Source organism: Gekko japonicus, unplaced genomic scaffold (genome assembly GCF_001447785.1).
Source record: "Gekko japonicus isolate JY-2015 unplaced genomic scaffold, Gekko_japonicus_V1.1 scaffold1592, whole genome shotgun sequence".
NCBI lineage: Eukaryota > Metazoa > Chordata > Lepidosauria > Squamata > Gekkonidae > Gekko > Gekko japonicus.
In genome coordinates this window covers 119,055-138,030 of record NW_015175406.1, presented here as the reverse complement: position 1 = coordinate 138,030, position 18,976 = coordinate 119,055, and the positions used below count along the sequence as shown (strand labels likewise).

Genomic DNA, 18,976 nt, shown 5'->3' with positions numbered 1-18,976 from the left:
TCTTTATTCTGAGATTTTTAACAAAGTTTTGGAAGTAATCTTCTAAAAAACTAATTTACGCGATAGTTAAATGTACACCACTTTAATGCTACTAGCTTTTTTCACTCACAAAGTAGAATTTTTGCTCACAACACTGTGGAGCTTAGAGGGAACATTGGTGATGAATGAGATTTTTCATAGGGAGAGAACTGAAAGAGAATTGCACCGTTCAGAGTGTCTGGAAACTCACCTGTGCAGATACTTTCCTGCATGAAAGAGTTCCCTGTACTTGAAAAGTTAGCAATTCAGGAAACTCCAGACTCCTGTGTCAAAAAGCTCCCTGCTCTTAGAAAGCGAGTAAGTCAAGAAGTCCACACTCTGTGTACAAGCCTGGATATGGGTTGTTTTGGCTCAGGTGGGGTGTTCCCTTCTCTGCCATGAAGGTTTTCTTTTCCCATTAGAACAGAAGCCCATCTCTGCTCTACTCACCTCCCTCTGTTTACAGGTGGACGGCCATTCTGCAAGACATTCTCGGAGTGACTGTGTGCTCGATTCGAAGTGGAGTCCTTCAGAAGCTGAATGTTCCTCCTTCCACATTTGAGCTGAGCGATGGAGACCTTGAGTGTGGAGGTGAACATGTCTGTAGAGGAGGGGACAGTGATGGCCACGCGGCTGGAAACTGCCCCCAACTTCAAGTTATGGGCAGACTTAGAGGGAACAAAGCCCCCTCACAATCTGCATGTGGGGAATATTGGAGAATTGCCAACAGCAGCAGCTCCGCATCAGATAAAATGTGAACCAGAGGAAGGGCTGCAGGAACGTTGGGAGGCCCAGTGGCAGGAGTTTCTGAAGACGCTGCAGGCCCCGGACTCCGGATGGAGGAACCCACGGGTGGCCGATAAACCCACACCGTGGGAGGACGCAAAGGCTTTCCTGGCCTCTTTTGAGCAAGTTGCGTTGGCGTGCCGGTGGCCTCGAGACAAGTGGGTGACCCTCCTCCTGCCAGCCCTCAGCGGTGAAGCTGAGCAGGCCTTCGGCAGCCTTAGTGTGCAGGAGAGAGAGGATTATGGGAAGGTGAAGGCCGCCATCTTGCGAAGAGAGGCCATCGCCAGGGAGAGGCAGCGCCAGGACTTCAGGCAGTTCCGCTATCGGGAAGCGGAGGGGCCGAGAACGGCTTATGGCCGCCTCCGGGAATTTTGTCATCAGTGGCTGAATATTGAGAGACGCACCAAAGAGGAGATCTTGGAGCTGCTGGTTCTGGAACAGTTTCTGGCCGTCCTGCCTCAGGACATGCAAAACTGGGTCCGGGAATGCAGCCCCGATACCTGCCTGCAGGCAGTGGCCTTGGCAGAGGATTTCCTGGTAAGGCAGATGGACGTGACAAGACTAAAAGAGCAGGTGAGAGGGTTTGAATTTGTCAGGGGGTTCTCTTTGTAGGATTCAGACAACTTCTGCATCCTTGACATTTTGTGTTGGTTGCTGCAACAATCCCAACCGAGTGGGGCCTCAGTTTATACTACTGGATTTAGATTCTCACTCTGTTCTGACTGATCACCTCATCTCTCTCTGAGGGATGACCGGTTTACTCTAAAAAAAGTCTTTTCGGGGATTGTATTTCTTGTGGATTGAGGATGTCTGTCAGGTACGAATCCCTGTCAATAAGTCAGGCACCAGTGCTTTTGAAAGGCAAACAGCACAGTTCTTTATTCGCAGAAACTCAGCGGGGGGGGCGGGGTATTTGCGCAGAATATATTGTTGCTGGTTGGTATGAATGCTTCACTCTGCAGTAACGTAGGCTGTAGTGTTATAACTCTAAGTCTGTCACAGACTGACTTTGGTACCTTGATACCATTTGTGATTTCACTCTCCAGTAACTGACTGTGGTTAGACCTTGGACTTTCTCCGTCTGACTCCCTGAGACTGACTGGTAAGACTATTCCAGATTTTCCCCAGTCTCTTCCAGACCCCTAGTCCTTCCTTTAACCACCTCACAAGTTCCCTTGGAGGAGTGTGTGTGTTATTCAGTTTCTCCTCTCCATTCACTATCCTCCCTCATTAGAGGGGACCGGTTAGGAGCATTATCCAGCCCCAGTTTTCCTCAAACTAATGGCGTGCTTTTCCACATCTCTCAGAACCCAGACTGATGCTCTAACTGCTTACAGACCGAATGGATTGGTTGGCATTTTAAAAGTTAGTTGGCCTGGGGAAGGGCATCATTGTAGGAATCTGTGGACGTTCTTAGAGCCAAGGCATAGCCTGCCTGGAAACATCACTGAGAGCTAGTTTGGTGTAGTGGTTAGGAGTACAGACTCTAATCTGGGAGGATCAGGTTTGATTCCCCACTCCTCCACATGCAGCTGCTGGTGTGACCTTGGAGCAGTCATAGTTCTCTCAGAGCTGTTCTGGAAAGAGGAGTTCTTGAGAGAGCTCTCTCAGCCCTGCCTACCTCACTGCTGTGGGGAGGGGAAGGGAAAGGAGATTGTAAGCGGCTCTGATACTCCTTTGGGTAGTGAAGGGTGGGGTATAAATCCAATCTCCTCTTCCTCTCCTCCTCCTTCTGACTGGGAATCGAGTCTTGCTTCCATTTCAGTTGCAGCAGCCTATAAGGGGGATGTTAGCCGTGAATTCTTAAACTGTGGAGTTCAGTGCCACTGAATGTAGTGATCGCCACAAGCATGGAGGCCTTTTAAAGGCCATGGAGGAGAGGTCCTAGTCTCCTTTTCACTCCATCTTGGCTTCCAACCATCACATGTGTGCTGGCAGCTTTTGCGTTCCTTCCCAGCAGGGCAGGAACAGGGGGAGAAACAGCAGAAAAACAGGTGGGGGACGGGGATTCCACTGGCAGCACCTAAGAAATAAATCGTAGTAATGCTGTGCCCAGAGCAAATGCCCAGAGACAAACACAGATAATGTTATAACTGCTCTCGGAGTCAATGCACAGCTTCTCAGTTCCCCCAAATTCCAGTCCGTGGAGATATGTAGTCACCGAAGAGTGGGAGGCTGAGTCAGGAAACCTCTGGATCTTTACAAATTAGAAAAGACAATAATTATATCCCAGAAGGCTTCAGGCTTCAAGCCAGCTGTACTTTAAGAAAATTTGGTGCGCAGTGTCAGATAAATATCTTAAAACCACAACATGGGCAAGACCGTCATGCTGGTGTGTCTACACAGGACGCCGTCTTGGAAATCTTGTTGAGGAGAAGGTCCCTCAGTAGCCACTAGCCATGGGAACTTCCTTGTCCTGAGGCAATCAACCTCTGAATACCACTACTAGGAAGAAACATCAGGGGACGGCCTTGGCCTCTGTGCCCTCCTTGTTGGCCTTCCATGTCAACTGGTTGGTGAGAAACAGATGCTTGACCAGGTAGGCCACTGGTCTGATTCGGTATGACTCTTATGTTCTTACGTGCTCTTCTTCGACAATTCCAGGTTCCACCACCCAACATTTGGGCCCAGCACCTCTGCAGGGATGCCAAGCAGGAGCAGGCTGAGGAGGCAGCATCACTGGGTAAGGATTTGTTATCTGAATCACTGTGTAACCCCTTGTGTGCTACCAAGTGAATGTTGGCTGGTGACGGGGGAACCTCCTACATGAGGAGCTCTGACTGGCAGCTGCTCTCCAGGGTCTCAGGCCAGGCCTGTAGCTATGCTGGGGCATTTTGGGGGCTACACCCCCTCAAATGCGAGGCACGCCACACAACAGCTGCTGCCCCTCTCCCCCCCGCCTTCCCCTCTTGTGACATTAAAAGGGCCCTCCAGCTGATCAGCGGGAGCACATGGCCAAGGGCAACTAGGAATCCATTCTGAGGAACTTGTGTTGAAATATCTATTGGAGGATAAATCCACTGCAATATCAAGGGACGTTGCTAAATTTCTTTTTACTGCATTTGCAAAGCGCAAGCACCTCCTTAATTCTCCTTATGATGTCTCTTCTCTGTAGTGTTTTGGTAACTTGGGATTGCTTTTTTGATCCTGTATGCTGTTTGATGGGTCTTTGACCGTAATAAATAATGTTATGTTATGTTATGGCTTCTCTTATGTTCTTATGTAACTCCAAGCAGTATTTTACTGCTTAGCGTTCAGGCGCGGGCAGCCCCTGCTTGAAAAACACCATTTAAAAGGAACCCTTTAAAAAAAAAAATTTTTTTCCAGCAGGGGCTGCCCGCGACTGAACTCCAAGCAGCGAAATTGCCTCTTGGAGTTCAGGGAAGGCAGACAACCGTCCCTCCCTCCTCCCCTGCTACCCCACAAAATTTCGCAATGCCCCACGATCCCAAAATTTCTGGCTATGGGCTAGTCTCAGGCAGAGGTCTTTTACAACACCTTTTAACTGCTGCCTCAAAAAATTCCCCAGTGCCCCACCCCCAACCCAAAATTTCTGGCTAGTCTCAGGCAGAGGTCTTTTGCAGCACCTTTTAACTGGAGATGCCAGAGATTGGACCAGGAACTTTCAGCATGCCAAGCAGAGGCTCATCCACTGAGCCACAGGTGCCGTCCCTAAGGTTGTCTGGTGTTTCTGCAGCTAGATGAAGAGGCTTCCTTCATGGTCTTCGACCGCTAGGGGGCATTTCTTCAATAATGGGCCTGGGATGGAGACCCTTCCCCCCACTCAGCATCCTGAAACCCCCCCTTTTTTGCTGGAAATTGTATCTGTGACCTTTTTATGCACCCACACCGGAAAAGTGTTCCAAAGGCAGCCTTCCCACCAAAGGGAAAATTGGGAAAGAACAGTGAAACTGACGGGCAGTAGGCTCAGGACAGACAAAAAGAAATCCTTGTTTACACGGAGAGTGATTAAAATGTGGAATGCACTGCCAGAGGATGACACAGGAATAAACAGCTTTAAAAGGGGGTTAGATAGATTAATGGAGGATAGGTCCATCAGTGATGACTACTAGCCATGGTGGCTGAGGGGAACCTCTGCATTCAGAGGCACTAATTCTCTGTGCAGGAGTGGGGAGCCAGGAGGCAACCTCAGGGGAAGGCCTCGGCCTCTCTGGCCTGTTGTTGGCCCTCCAGAGGAACTGGTTGGCCACTGTGTGAGGCAGGATGCTCGACTAGATGGACCCCTGGCCTGATACAGCAGGGCTCTTCTTATGTTCTTTATAAGGGCAGCATTTTTAGGGAGAGGAAGCAGAAAAAGAGGAGCATTCCCTGATAAACATGGGCAACGTGGAGTTTAGGCTCCTTTATTCCCCCTACAGGAGCTGCGGTGGCTCAAGTGGTTAAGACGCTGAACTGCAGGCTGTGGAAGGTCAGTAGTTCAGCAGTTCGAGACCCGGGTGCCGCATGATGGAGTGAGCTCCCATCTCTAGTTCCAGCTCCTGCCAACCTAGCAGTTTGAAAGCAAGAAATTGCAAGTAGAGAAATAGGTACCACTTCGGAGGGAAGGTAACAGCATTCTGTATGCCGGCCGCATGACCACAGAAACGTCTTCGGACAGCACTGGCTCTTCGGCTTTGAAACGGAGATGAGCACCGCAACCCTTCAGTCGGATTCGACTGGCTTTCGAGCAAGGGAACCTTTACCTTTACCTATTCCTATTCACACGCACAAGCCTATTACCTCTGTCTTACCCTCACAACAATCCTGTGAGGTAGGTTAGGCTGAGAATATGTGACTGTCGCAAGGTCACCCAACAAGCTTCCATGACACAGAGGGGATTCGAACCTGGGTCTCCCAGATCTAAGTCCAACACTTTAACCACTACACCACACTGGCTCTCTCCATGCATATTCAACAAGTGATTAAACTGTGGCGTTCTTTGCCAGTGGGTGTAGGTATGGCTATGAGCACAGATAGCTTTGAGCAAGGGGTTAGAGAGCTTCATCAAGGATGGCTTCATTGGTGGCTATTAGACCTGGTGAGTAAAGGGAACCTCCATGCCCAGAAGCCGTCAACCCCTGAATATCAGTGCTTGGATTGGATAAACTCAGGGCTATTTTTGGGCAGGAACGCACAGGAACGGAGTTCCGGCTGGCTCCCAAGTTGGCCACGCCCACTACAGCTAAAGCCTCTGCGTGCGTGACTACAGAGGGAAGGCCTGGAGAGCGACCCCCGCAGAGACTCCGAAGCCGGCGGGCCAGGGGGGCCTGGAAGGATCGGGGAGGCATTTAAGGGCCGGCTTGCCAGGCATCCTGCAGCCATGGGGCACCTGGGCAAGTCAAGGGAAGACATGGGGGTGTGGCCTAATATGCTAACAAACTGTGCTGTTGGGGTGTGGCCTAATATGTTAATGAGTTTCTGCTGTTGTTATGCTAATGAGTTCCTGCTGGGCTTTTTCTACAAAAAGAGCCCTGGTAAACTTATGGAGCAGAGGTCCATCAGTAGCTATTAGCCACAGGATATAGAGTTCAGTCCTGCTGGTGGATCTCCTGATGACACCTGGGTTTTGGCCACTGTGTGACACAGTGTTGGACTGGATGGGCCATTGGCCTGATCCAACATGGCTTCTCTTATGTTCTTATGGAGGCAATATCAAGGGAAAGCAGTGGGCTCTGTGCCCTGTTCATTGGCCCTTCAGGGCAACTGGTTGGCTGCTGTGTGACTCTAAATACAAGACTAAATGGAGCACAGGTCTGATCCAGCAGGGCTTTTGTTATGCTCTTATGTCTAACTTCTCTGTTTATTCCTGCAGGAGATGAACAGACCTGTGAGGACAGATTTCGGCAAGATGACCCAGAGCGAAGGGAATCGAGACTCATATGGCTAGGAGGAAGCCAGGTTTCTCCATATCATGGCGGGAGTGAAGTAGAACGCAAAAAGGAAGGTCTAGTGGATAAAGCAGAGGGTAAATGTGATCAGACCGGAAGCAGAACGTGCCAAGACATCCACCTTTCCGGAAGAAGTTTCAGATGGAGCTCAGATCTCCAAGTGCACGAGTGTACCCGATCGGGCGGAGCATATAAATGCACCAAGTATGGGAAGATTTTTGGTCAGAAGGGAGGCCTTACAAGGAATGAGAGAACTCACCTGGGAGAGAAACCGTTCAAGTGCTCGCTGTGTCCAAAGAGTTTCACAAGCAGCTCCAGCCTCGTCGTGCACGAGCGAATCCACAAAGGCAAGAAGCCGTACAAGTGTTCCGCGTGCGAGAAGAGCTTTGGCCGCAAGGGGACGCTGATCATACATGAAAAACTCCATGCCACGGGGAAACTGTATAAGTGTTTTGGGTGTCCCAAAAGTTTCGCCAGCTGCTCCAACCTCGTTGCCCATGAGCGAATCCACCGGGGCGAGAAACCCTACAAATGTTCAAAGTGCGGGAAGGGTTTCAGTCAGAAGGGGACCCTTACGACACATGAAAAAATCCACTTTGGAGAAGAACCTTTCAAATGCTTGGAATGCGGGAAGAACTTCTGCCGAGCCACGAAGCTGAGGGACCACCAGAGGATCCACACCGGGGAGAAACCGTATCAGTGTTCGACGTGTCAGAAAAGTTTCACCGACGGCTCCAACCTCAGTAGACACGAGAGAGTTCACACAGGAGAGAAGCAGTTTATATGCTCTGAGTGTGGGAAGAGCTTCAATCAGAAGGGTAACCTGCTGATACACGAGAGGATCCACACTGGAGAGAAGCCGTTTAAATGTTCGGCGTGTGGGAAGAGTTTCAGTCAGAAGGGAAACCTTGCGAAACATGAAAAAACTCACACAGGGAGGGAAACATTGTAAGGGCATTTGACTCTGAACTGGGCACAGGATTGTTGTGTTTGGCCCTGATCTTGTTCACATTGATTTGGAAGGAAGGACCCCCTGTTTTCCATGGGCTTTATTTTCCAATTGGATCCTAATGTGCCAGAGCACCTCCGTAGGAATCGAGAGCAGTGTTCCCTCTAAGCTGAGTTAGTGTGAGCTAGCTCACAGTTTTTTAGCCTCCAGCTCACACATTTTTGTCTTAGCTCAGGAAGGAGGGCTCCAGAGCAAACTAATTTATGCAGTAGCCAAATCACTCGCTCACAGCTTTAATGCCAGTAGCTCACAAAGTAGGGGCGATTTCTCACTAGAGCTGCCTCGCAGCACAGCGCCGTTTGCCTCGATACAAATGTCAATTTCACACCCGAGGCTGCGGGGCTGCATTTGACTCGGGGCTTCACCCGATTTCCTCCGCAGTTTCATGATCCTCAAAAACCAGGATCATGAAACTGCGGAGGAAATCGGTCGAAGCCCCGAGTCAAAATGCAGCCCTGGAGCTTCGGGTGTGAAATTGACATGTTTGTGTCGAGGCAAATGGTGCTGTGCTGCGAGGCAGCTCTAGTGAGAAATCGCCCTAGGATTTTGGCACACAAAACTTCACAGCTTAGACGGAATATTGATCGAGAGGGGCAAATTTTGTGCCATGCAGGGAAAGTTTGTTTCCACCTATGTAAATAATAAAAAAAGAAAATGTATATAAGTTAATATTTTTTTAAAAACACGCACACACTTAGAGAGGGGTTCACTTGGTAAAACTGCTGTGCAGTAGGTTTGGAACACACAAAGGAAAATACTTTTTCACCCAACCCAAGTGTAGAAACATACAGAACTCAGTGCTGTGAGATGTAAAGCCTGCTACCTTCAACAGCTTTAAAATAGGGCTGCCAACCCCCCCAGTGGCCTGCCGGTTCCCGTTGTCTGCTGCTGCGGGAGAAAAATTAAAAAGAAAAAGAAGGCCTTGTCTACTTATAGGGAGTTCTTATCATAGAGTTCCTGGCAATTCCACAAGCTGCACAGAAGTGAAAAGGGTAGCTCTAGGAATTGCCGGAAACTGTATAGTGAGAGTTTCTGATTTTACCATCAAGTTTCCGGTGATTCCTACAGCTATCCTTTCCATTTCCTGGTAGATCTAGGAAGTGCCAAGAACTTTACGGTAAGAACTTCATGTAATTACTCCCACTCCCAGGGCCGGTGCTACCATTAGGCCAACTAGACAGCCGCCTAGGGCACAGACCTGAGAGGAGCGCAGAACTGACAATCAGCATTAGGTGCAGCCAGCTCCGTGAAGTGGGGCTGGGGGTCACTTCCATTTATTCACCGCCTGCCCGAGTACAGCGTGGCTGGCTGGAGGAGCCGGAAGATGAGCGAGTGGGGGCAGGAGAGTGGCGGGGGGGGGGGAGAGAGAGGTGGTGGAGGAAGTCTAGGCCCCAACAAGGTGAGAAGCCAGAGTTCAGAGGCGGTGTGTGGAGGACTGGGGGTGGGCAGGCAGGCAGGCAGGCAGGCCTCTCCACCTGACTGGGGGGGTGTCTCAGCGGCTGACCCTGCTTAGCTTCCGAGATCTGAGGAGTTCAGGCTAGCCTGGGCTATCCAAGTCAGGTCTAGTGGTTGCAAGAGGGGTAACCGCTAGGAGATGCCATGGCCCTCCTGTTGTGCTTCTGTACCTTCCAGGGGCATTGGGCTTCCACAAACTTTTGGAATGATCCAGCAGGGCTGCTCCTGTGTTCTCCCTCCCCCAATCATATCTCCCCCCCCAGTTTTGTAGACAAAGTGTTTTAGAGCAATACAAGTATATATGAATAATAAACCTCCACCAATCAATATCCAATATGTATTTATTTTATTATTTTATTTGTTTAATTTGTATCCCGCCCTCCCCGCCATGGCAGGCTCAGGGCGGCTTACAGAATATATATAAATATTAAAACAACAAGATATGTTAAGACACAGAAGTTAGATTAAAACCACAGCATATAAGATTTAGATTTTAAGGAGCATAAATGTTAATAAAAGATGGTGGCATTCTCTCAACATCCAGGTGGCCAACTACCACCATGATCCGGGTTCTTGCCAGGCTGTTAGTTGTTAAATTAGTGCTGATGTCGTGGCCAGGACCACGATATTAAAAGGTGGTACCCTGATCGTAAAGCCTGGTGGAAGAGCTCCGTTTTACAGGCCTTGTGGAACTGTAGAAGGTCCCGCAGGGCCCTGATGCATTAAAGCACCAGCGGATAATCAATAGGAGCATAAAAACATGTGTGTGTGTGTTGTTGTTATGTCAAGTTGCAGCGGACTTACAGTGACTCCTCCTGGGGTTTTCAAGGCAAGAGATGTTCAGAGGTGGTTTGCCATGGCCTGAATCTGCAGGGGAAAAGGGGTGAAAAAGTCATTCTATTCTCCCTCAGATACTGGACAGCATACCAGCAATTCCACAAAATCAACAAGACTCTAGAAAACACCAGTTTCAGCAACCCCCTTCCCTCCAAAAAGCCCTCGAGCAGGGCAGAAAGAGAACTGCACTGCCGCACTGATTCTGATGGTTACCAACAACCCTGGAGATGCATGTCCTGTCCTTTTGACGGATGCTTACTGGATGGAATTGGCCAGCTTTTCAAGGCATGGAGACAAATCATGTCATCACCTGTTAAATAACATCCCATTAAGCCTCTGTGGGTCAGGACATTTTTTTTCTTCTTCAGGCAGTTGGCAGCCATCTTTATGGTTCTGTTTCAGGTACTGAGTGGTATACTGCCTCTGTACCTGGAGTTTTTATTTGTATTTTTCATGAATAACAACTGCTGACAAACCCAAAACAAGAAGAAGGATTGAATTTATACCCCGCCCTTTACTACCCAAAGGAGTCTCAGAGCAGCTTACAGTTTCCTTTCCCTTCCCCTCCCCACAACAAACACCCTGTGAGGTAGATGGGGCTGAGAGAGCTCTGTGATCAATGACAATGACACATTTAATAAATGTGTCATTGTCATTGATCACAATGGTTTCTTGTTTTTTGGCATGTACCTGCACACTGTGACCCCTGTTTGTATCTTGTTTGTATTGGCTGAGAGCTCTGACAGAAACTGCTCTTTTTCAAGAAGAAGAAGAGAAGAGATTGGATTTATACCCCGCCCTTCACTTGGAGTCTCAGAGCGGCTTACAAACTCCTTCCCCTTCCCCTCCCCACAACAGACACCCTGTGAGGTAGGTGGGGCTGAGAGAGGTCTGACACAAACTGTTCTTTTTCAAGGACAGCTGTGCCAGAGCTTGTGACTGACCCAAGGTCACATCAGCAGGTGCAAGTGGAGGGGTGGGGAATCAAACCCGGTTCTCCCAGATTAGAGTCCGCGCACTTAACCACTACAACAAACTGGCTCTGACAGAACTATGGCTTGCCCAAGGTCATCCAGCCAGGTGCAAGTGGAGGAGTGGGGAATCAAACCCGGTTCTCCTAGATTAGAGTCTGCGCACTTAACCACTACACCAAACTGGCGCCACGTTTTACCTTTCATTAAGCCTCACAGCTAGCTGAGGTACACTGTGCCTCAACATGGAGGCTTCCTTCGTTATCGTGACTCACACCCATTCACAAGCCAGACACATCTTTCCTGACAAATTGTATTAAGCTGGTAGTCACCATCCCATCCTATGGCAGCAGGTTCCATACATCAATAGAACAAGGTGTGAGTCCAGGGGCACCTTTAAGACCAACAAAATTTTATTCTGGGTATATAAGCTTTCATGTCCATGCACAGCACACTTCTTCAGATAGATCCAGGTGGGGTCACCATGTTGGTCTGAAGCAGTAGAACGAACTTAGAGTCCAGTGGGGCACCTTTGAGACCCACCAAGTTTTATTCAAGGTACGAGCTTTCCTGTGCACCACACTCCCAAGTGTATGTGCACACGGGAGCTCACACTTTGATTAAAATTTTGTTGGTGTTAAAGGTGCCACCGGACTCTTAACTTTGTTCTACTGCTTCAGGTGAAGACAAAAGCTAATACCTTGAATAAAGCTTTGTTGGTCTTAAAGGTGCCACTGGACTCTTAACTTTGTTCTGTTGCTTCAGATCAACACGGCAACCCCACCTGGATCTACTCCATAAATTAAAGCATCCACACTGTGAAGATTCAGAAAATAAAGGGCTGGAGTCTTAAACCTGTCCCAGCAAGGGAAATAATAATAATAATGATAATTCGTCTTAAACCTGTCCCGGCAAGGGAGATGATGATGATGATGATGAAGAAGAAGATGAAGATGAAGCAGCAGCAGCAGCAGCAGCAAACTGGTATCAATGCAATGAATCCCGGCAGCCGGCAGAGACAACTAAAAAAATTCACTAAAGCTTCTCCAGCCCTGCCTCCCGCCCCGCCCCCAAGAGAGGTTGGGGGGGGTTCCACATAGATGACGTCACTCCACATTCACACGGCCAAGTCAGCCACCCCTCCCCCCCCTTACAATGTTTCGGCACCTCCTAGGAACGGGCACTCTCTGGCGTTAACCCTTGGAGCTCTCTCATTGCACCGAGTCGAGGCGAGGTAACAATGCGGAAAAATACGCCCAGAGAGTCTGGGAGGAAGCGAGGCAAAGGAAGGAGGACGGCTCGAAAACTTTCTCCCAACGCGGGTTGTTCTCTTTCTTTTTGAAGGAATTTTTAGACGGCACTTTTTAAAAAGAGGAAACAGGGCGGAATTCAGGATCCTTTCGCACGACTCCCTCTTGCAAGGCTTAGATCATTGCATCGCTTCGGAATTCGGGGCTTTATGCCCATGGTAATTGTTTGGCATTTTTGCTTGGTATTTTCCAAGAGTTCTAAGTGTTCAGGTCATAGCTACCAGTTTTGATAATCCTGACCATGAAGGAAGAATTTTTTTTTGGATACATATTATTGTGCAAGTTTCTCTCTGTGTGTGTGTGTGTGAGTGAGTGAGAGAGAGAGAGCGAGAGAGAGAGATTTTCCCCACCTTTGAGAAAGGAATCGACATTGTATTAGATGCAGAGGAGTTAGCTGTGTTAGTCTGTTGCCGCAAAATAGTAAAAAAGCCCAGTAGCGCCTTTGAGACTAACAAACTTTGTCGGAGCGTAAGCTTTCGAGAAACATAGCTCTCTTCGTCAGATGCCACATTGGATGAGGTGTCCTGCTGCGTGCCTCTGTGTGTGATGGAGAACCTTGAAGCCATCATCTTGGTGATCCTGGCCACCCACAACCTGGTCCGCCTGCACTTGCACCGCGGCGGCGTGGCCTCCCGGGCCCGGAGGACCATGCGCCGGGTCATGGCCAACCACATTGCCCTGCTGCACCAGCTCCTTCCCGACATCTGCCCCGACAACGAGACCAGGCTGATGGTCGAGGAGCTGAACACCGGGCCCCACCGCTTCTGGTCCCGCCAGATCAGCCAGGACTGGTGGGAGCGCGTGGTGCTGGAGACCTGGGACCCCAACCAGTGGCTGCAGAACTTCCGCATGACCAAAGACACCTTCCTGGAGCTCTGCGAGGAGCTGCGGCCGGAGCTGCAGCGCCAGACCACCACCATGAGGGCCCCGCTCAGCGTGGAGAAGCGGGTGGGCATCGCCCTCTGGAAACTGGCCACCACCGAGTGCTACCGGTCTGTGGCCAACCACTTCGGGGTCGGACGGTCCACGGTCGGGGAGGTCTTCATCGAGGTGTGCCTGGCCATTGAGAAGCTGCTGTTCAAGAAGTTGGTGGCCCTCGAAGACCCCAAAGAGGTAGTCACTTTTGGGTCATGGTGGCCTTTGGGCCTTTTGTAACGTTGTTTGGCAGTCATAATATAATTTTTAATTTATTTAGGACGGGGGTCCCCAGCCTGGTGCCCGTGGGCTCCATGGTACTTGCTGACACATTTACCGGCACCCACCAAGTGTTTTAGAAAGTGGTTGTGGCCAGGTGGGTTTTTTGCCCAGCCAAGGCTTCTGATTGGCCATTGGAAATTTGATTGACTGTGCAGATTTTAAAAAATGTTGCTTTGGCAGCAGCTGCCACTACAGCACCAGGATCTTCAGACTGTGACTGAAGGGAAGGTTGTGGCAGCCATTTTGCCAATCACTTCCTGTGGTAGCCATTTTGGGGCTGCCCCCGCCACACTGTGTCAAAACTACAAAGGTGTCCACAGGCTCACACAGGTTACAATGTTCCCTCTAAGCTGTGGAGTCCTGTGAGCAGAAATTCTACTTTGTGAGCTACTGGCATTAAAGTTGTGAGCGAGTGATTTGGCTATTGCATAAATTAGTTTGCTCTGGAGCCATCCTTCCTGAGCCGAGACAAAAAGCTGTGAGCCGGAGGCTAAAATACTGTGAGCTAGCTCACACTACCTCAGCTTAGGGGGAACACTGGTTGGGGACCCCCGATATAGGAAGCGAGATCCCCGCTTTTCTCTCTGAGGGGCTCCACAAATAAAAACACAGACAAAGAACTTAATACCATTCATGTGGGCTGGGAAGGTAAAGTGGCCCAGGAGCGTGTCAGGGAGCCTGGCCCCAATGATGGTGTGACAAGCTAAGGACTCCGGGGGCCACTCAGTTCAGACCCTGCCAACAAGAAGTGTCAGCTCATCCACTGCATCCCCCAAGAGGAGTCTGCAGGTGAGACAACACCCATCACTGGCACAGCTGGAGAAGTCTGGGTGGTTCCTGAGCACTGGCAGAGCTACTGGGGCTTGGTTTGGCTTGCTCCTGGCTGTCAGTGGCCCTCCTGGTCAGTGGGCTACTAAGTATTTATTTATTTATAAGAAGAAGAGAAGAGATTGGATTTATACCCCACCGTCCACTCGGAGTCTCAGAGCGGCTTACAATCTCCTTTCCCTTCCCCTCCCCACAACAGACAACCCTGTGAGGTAGGTGGGGCTGAGAGAGCTCTCAGAGAACTGTCCTTGAGAGAACAGCTCTTGTCAGAACTACGGCTTGCCCAAGGTCATCCAGTCAGCTGCAAGTGGAGGAGTGGGGAATCAAACCCGGTTCTCCCAGATTAGAGTCCACACACTTAACCACTACACCAAACTGGCTCTTTATATATTTATTTGATTTATACCCTGCCCACCCCACCAAGGCAGGCTCAGGGCAGCTGAGCGAGCCAAACGGCAGTTCCATCCCACAATACAATAATTTATTTGGGAGATGTATTCCCCACTTTTCTGTTCAAGAATCCAGAAAATGGATTTTTAAAAAGTCAATAGAAATGAAAGCATAAAGCCTTTATAAAGCATAAAGTGTGTCACTTTATGTTTTTTAATTTACTGCATTTATACCCTGCTTTCTCCCCACATAGGGGCCCACAGTGGCTGACATTGTTCTCCTCTCCTTCATTTTATCCTCACAACAACCCTGTGAGGCAGGTGAGGCTGAGAGAGTGACTTGACTGGCCCAAGGTCACACAGCAACTTCCATGGCAGAACAGGGATTCGAACTTGGGTCGCCCAGATCCAAGTCTGACACTCTAAATAGTGCCGTCAAGTCACAAGTGACTTACGGTGATCGTGGAGGGCCAGTTTGGTGTAGTGGTTAGCAATGTTCCCTCTAAGCTGTAGAGTCCTGTGAGCAGAAATTCCATTTTCTGAGCTACCGGCATTAAAGTTGTGAGCAAGCGACTTGGCTACGGCATAGATCAGTTTGCTCTGGAGCCCACCTTCCTGAGCTAAGACAAAAATGTGTGAGCTGGAGGCTAAAGAATGGTGAGCAAGCTCACACCAACTCAGTTTAGAGGGAACACTGGTGGTTAGGTGCATGGACTCTAATCTGGGAGAACCGGGTTTGATTCCCCCACTCCTCCACTCGCAGCTGCTGGATGACCTTGGGCAAGCCATAGTTCCGTCAGAGCTGTCCTTGGAAAAGAGCAGTTTCTGTCAGAGCTCCCTCAGCCCCACCTACCTCACAGGGTGTCTGTTGTGGGGAGGGGAAGGGAGAGGAGATTGTAAGCAGCTCTGAGAGTCCTTTGGGTAGTGAAGAGTGGGGTATAAATCCAGCCTCTTCTCTTCTCCAGGGTATCCAGGCAACAGACACGGGCAGGCAATGTCAAACCACTTCTTTTTGTCTCTTGAACAGATGGGGATTGCCATGGCCTGCCTCTGTATTGCAGCCCCGGACGTCCTTGGTGATCTCCCATCCAAGTACTAACCGGGACTGACATGGCTTAGCTTCTGAGATCTGACAAGATTGGGCTCGCCTAGGCTATCCAGGGCAAAAAAATGACAAAAGGCTACCTATATAGCAGTAGATTAAAATATTATAAACATGAGAGTATGCAGGGCTTTTTTTGTAGAAAAAACCCAGCAGGAACTCAGTAGCATAATAGGCCACACCCAACAGCAGAAATTTATTTGCTTATTAGGACACACCCTTGACAGCACAGCTCATTAGCACACTAGGCCACACCCCCATGTTGCCAGAAGTGTGGTCATCCAGACACACTCACCTTTTGCTTCTTATTCTGTTTACCTTGTTTGTTGTCAAAACCCAAGGCTTTTTTGTAGCAGGAACTCCTTTGCATGTTAGGTCACACACCCCTAATGTAACCAATCCTAATGAGTTTCTGCTGTTGGGTGTGGCCTATTATGCTAATGAGTTCCTGCTGGGTGTGGCCAACTCCGGAGCCAGCCGGAACTCTGTTCCTGTGCGTTCCTGCCCAAAAATAGCCCTGAGAGTGTATATAAAAGGGTAGCACATAATACATAAATTAAAGTCCCTGCATCTCAAAACAGCAGCAGACTAAAAACAATAAAGGTATTTTTAAAAATATCAGGGAAGATTCAGTCTAGTCCCCATGTGAGGGTTAAAATATAAGTCCAAAATGTGAAAAGCTTGAAGACGACAACTCTAGGGAAACTGTGAGATCATTAGAAAATGCCTAATCTCTCAATCTTTTCATTTTTGAAGGTTATGGAGGGCTTTGCAGAAATGGGGTTTCCCAACTGTGTGGGGGTCGTGGACAGGACCCACATCCCCATCATCTGCACCGTTCGAAAGGGAACCAGTGTCAGCCAGAAAGGGTTTTTCCCCATGTCGATGCAAGGGACAGTGGACCACAGGGGCCGTTTCATCGATATTGAGCTCAGCTGGTGTGGAAAAGATAAGGACGCCTCCTTCTTTCGAAACTTGGCTCTCTGCGAGGCTATGGACCAAGGGTCATTCGTCCCTGGGAACCCTACGATGACCCTTGGTGATGTGGAGATTTCCCCTCTGATCTTGGGCGACGCGACCTACCCTCTGAAGAAGTGGCTCATGAGGCCTTTCACGGGCAACCTCAGCCCTCACGAGGAGCAGTTCAATTCCCGCCTGAACGACTGCAGGAAGGTGGCTGGACAGGCCTTTGGGCGGCTGAAGGGGCGCTGGAGGTGCCTGGCCACCCGCTTGGAGGTCGCCGAGGAGAACATCATCCCTGTGGTGGTGGGCTCGGTCGTGCTCCACAACATCTGTGAGAACCGCGGGCATGCCTTGCTCGACGGGCCGTGGGCCCAGGATGGAGTGTGGGACCAAACACCTGAGGGGCACTTGAAGTTCCCCACATCTGCACAGGACACACAGGATGGGAACCTGGTGCGAGAGGCCCTGGCCAAGTACTTCATGAGTGATTCTTGATCGGGGTGGGCCTTGGCTGAACCAAGAAGGCCGTTGTTTTAAATGTATACTTTGGGTTAATGCAGATCTACTGTTTGTGCTTGTGGAGGAGGAGGAGGCGGTGGGAGGTTGCCAGCTATGGTGTGAGGTAAATTTTACCATTTCTCAACTCATGAGCCCTGCTGGATCAGACCAATGGTCCAGCATCCTGTCTCACACAGTGGCCAACCTGTTCCTCTGGAGGGACAGCAACAGGGCATGGAGGCCGAGGCCTTCCCCTGATGTTGCCTCCTGGCTCTGGGATTCAGAGGTTTAGTGCCTCTGAATGTGGAGGTTCCCCTCAGTCACCATGGCTAGTAGGCATAGACAGACCTATCCTCCATGAATCCAATCTCCTTTGAAAGCTGTTTATTCCTGTGGCCATCAGTGCATCCTCTGGAAGCTCATTCCACATTTTAATCTCTCTCTCTCTCTTTGTAAAGTAGTATTTCCCTTTGTTGTCATGGTGATTAGTACCTCAGGGCCTAGCTCCCAGACAAGAGGTTTTTAAAAGGACAGGACACGGCCTGGCTAGTGCTAAGTCAGTTGGCAACACCAGGGCTATTTTTGGGCAGCAACCGCACAGGAACGGAGTTCCGGCTGGCTCCCGAGTTGGCCACGCCCAGCAGGAACATATTAGCATAACAGGCCACACCTAACAGCAGAAACTCCTTAGGATTGGCTACATTAGGGGTGTGTGGCCTAACATGCAAAGGAGTTCCTGCTGCAAAAAAAGCTCTGGGTTTTGACAACAAACAAGGTAAACAGAATAAGAAGCAAAAGGTGGATGTGGCTGGATGACCACACTTCTGGCAACATGGGGGTGCAGCCTAATATGCTAATGAGTTTGCTGCTGGGTGTGGCCTATTATGCTAATGAGTTCCTGCCCTCAGGGCCTAGCTTCCAGACAAGAGGTTTTTAAAAGGACAGGACATGGCCTGGCTAGTGCTAAGTCAGTTGGCAACACTATGGTTAGTGCTTATTGGTGGCTGTTTTCCCACAGGTTAAAGAAAGGCCTTTGAGGAGCAAAGCACTTACAAATGTTCATTTCCTAATTTTAAAAATAAAACCATTTTGGAAACCATTTGACTTGAGTGAACATGTTTCTTGAAACTAAACTGGGTGTTTTTCTGCTCATTCTCCTAAGATTCGCTTTTGTAATGTGTGTTTGTGTGCAAATGGTCCTCAGCCTGGTCTGACATCTTCAGTTCAAAGGATTTCGGGTGATAGGAAAGACCTCAGCCTGAGATCCCAGAGAGCTGCTGCCAGTCTGAGTAGGCAATACTGACCTTGATAGGAGAGTCTGACTCAGTAGAAGTCAGCTTCATTTGATGTTTCTAGTTCTGAGCAAAGGTTAATGCTAATAGTATTTATTATTATAATTTCACAAAAACGAGTGTGGAAGCTGTCAGATGTCTGAGGAACACTGCCTTAAAATGGCGACTCCTGTATTCCCCCACAATATCAGCTGAATCTTTTCATCACTGCATATTGCAAACCTCTGGATATCTTGAAGAGGTGAACAGATTGGATTTATACCCCACCCTTTACTACCCGAAGGAGTCGCAGAGCAGCTTACAATCTCCTTCCCCTCCCCACAACAGACACCCTGTGAGGCAGGTGGGGCTGAGAGAGCTCTCTCGAGAACTGCCCATGAGAGAACAGCTCTGGAAGTACTTATGACTGACCCAACTGCAGCTGCATGTGGAG

General features: G+C 49.4%; 2 protein-coding genes across 2 annotated transcripts; both read left to right on the top strand.

The window, feature by feature from the left end:
* Positions 1–588: 588 nt before the first annotated feature.
* On the top strand, positions 589–7,840 carry LOC107122607 (zinc finger protein 397-like). The gene is made up of 3 exons (XM_015425719.1): positions 589–1,377; positions 3,409–3,487; positions 6,617–7,840. Exons 1-3 carry the CDS (start codon positions 589–591, stop codon positions 7,642–7,644), a joined length of 1,896 nt encoding a protein of 631 aa, XP_015281205.1. The 3' UTR covers positions 7,645–7,840.
* Positions 7,841–12,820: 4,980 nt separating this feature from the next.
* LOC107122606 (putative nuclease HARBI1) lies at positions 12,821–17,248 on the top strand. Its single transcript, XM_015425717.1, has 2 exons — positions 12,821–13,387; positions 16,547–17,248. Exons 1-2 carry the CDS (start codon positions 12,821–12,823, stop codon positions 17,246–17,248), a joined length of 1,269 nt encoding a protein of 422 aa, XP_015281203.1.
* The last annotated feature ends 1,728 nt before the right edge of the window (positions 17,249–18,976 follow it).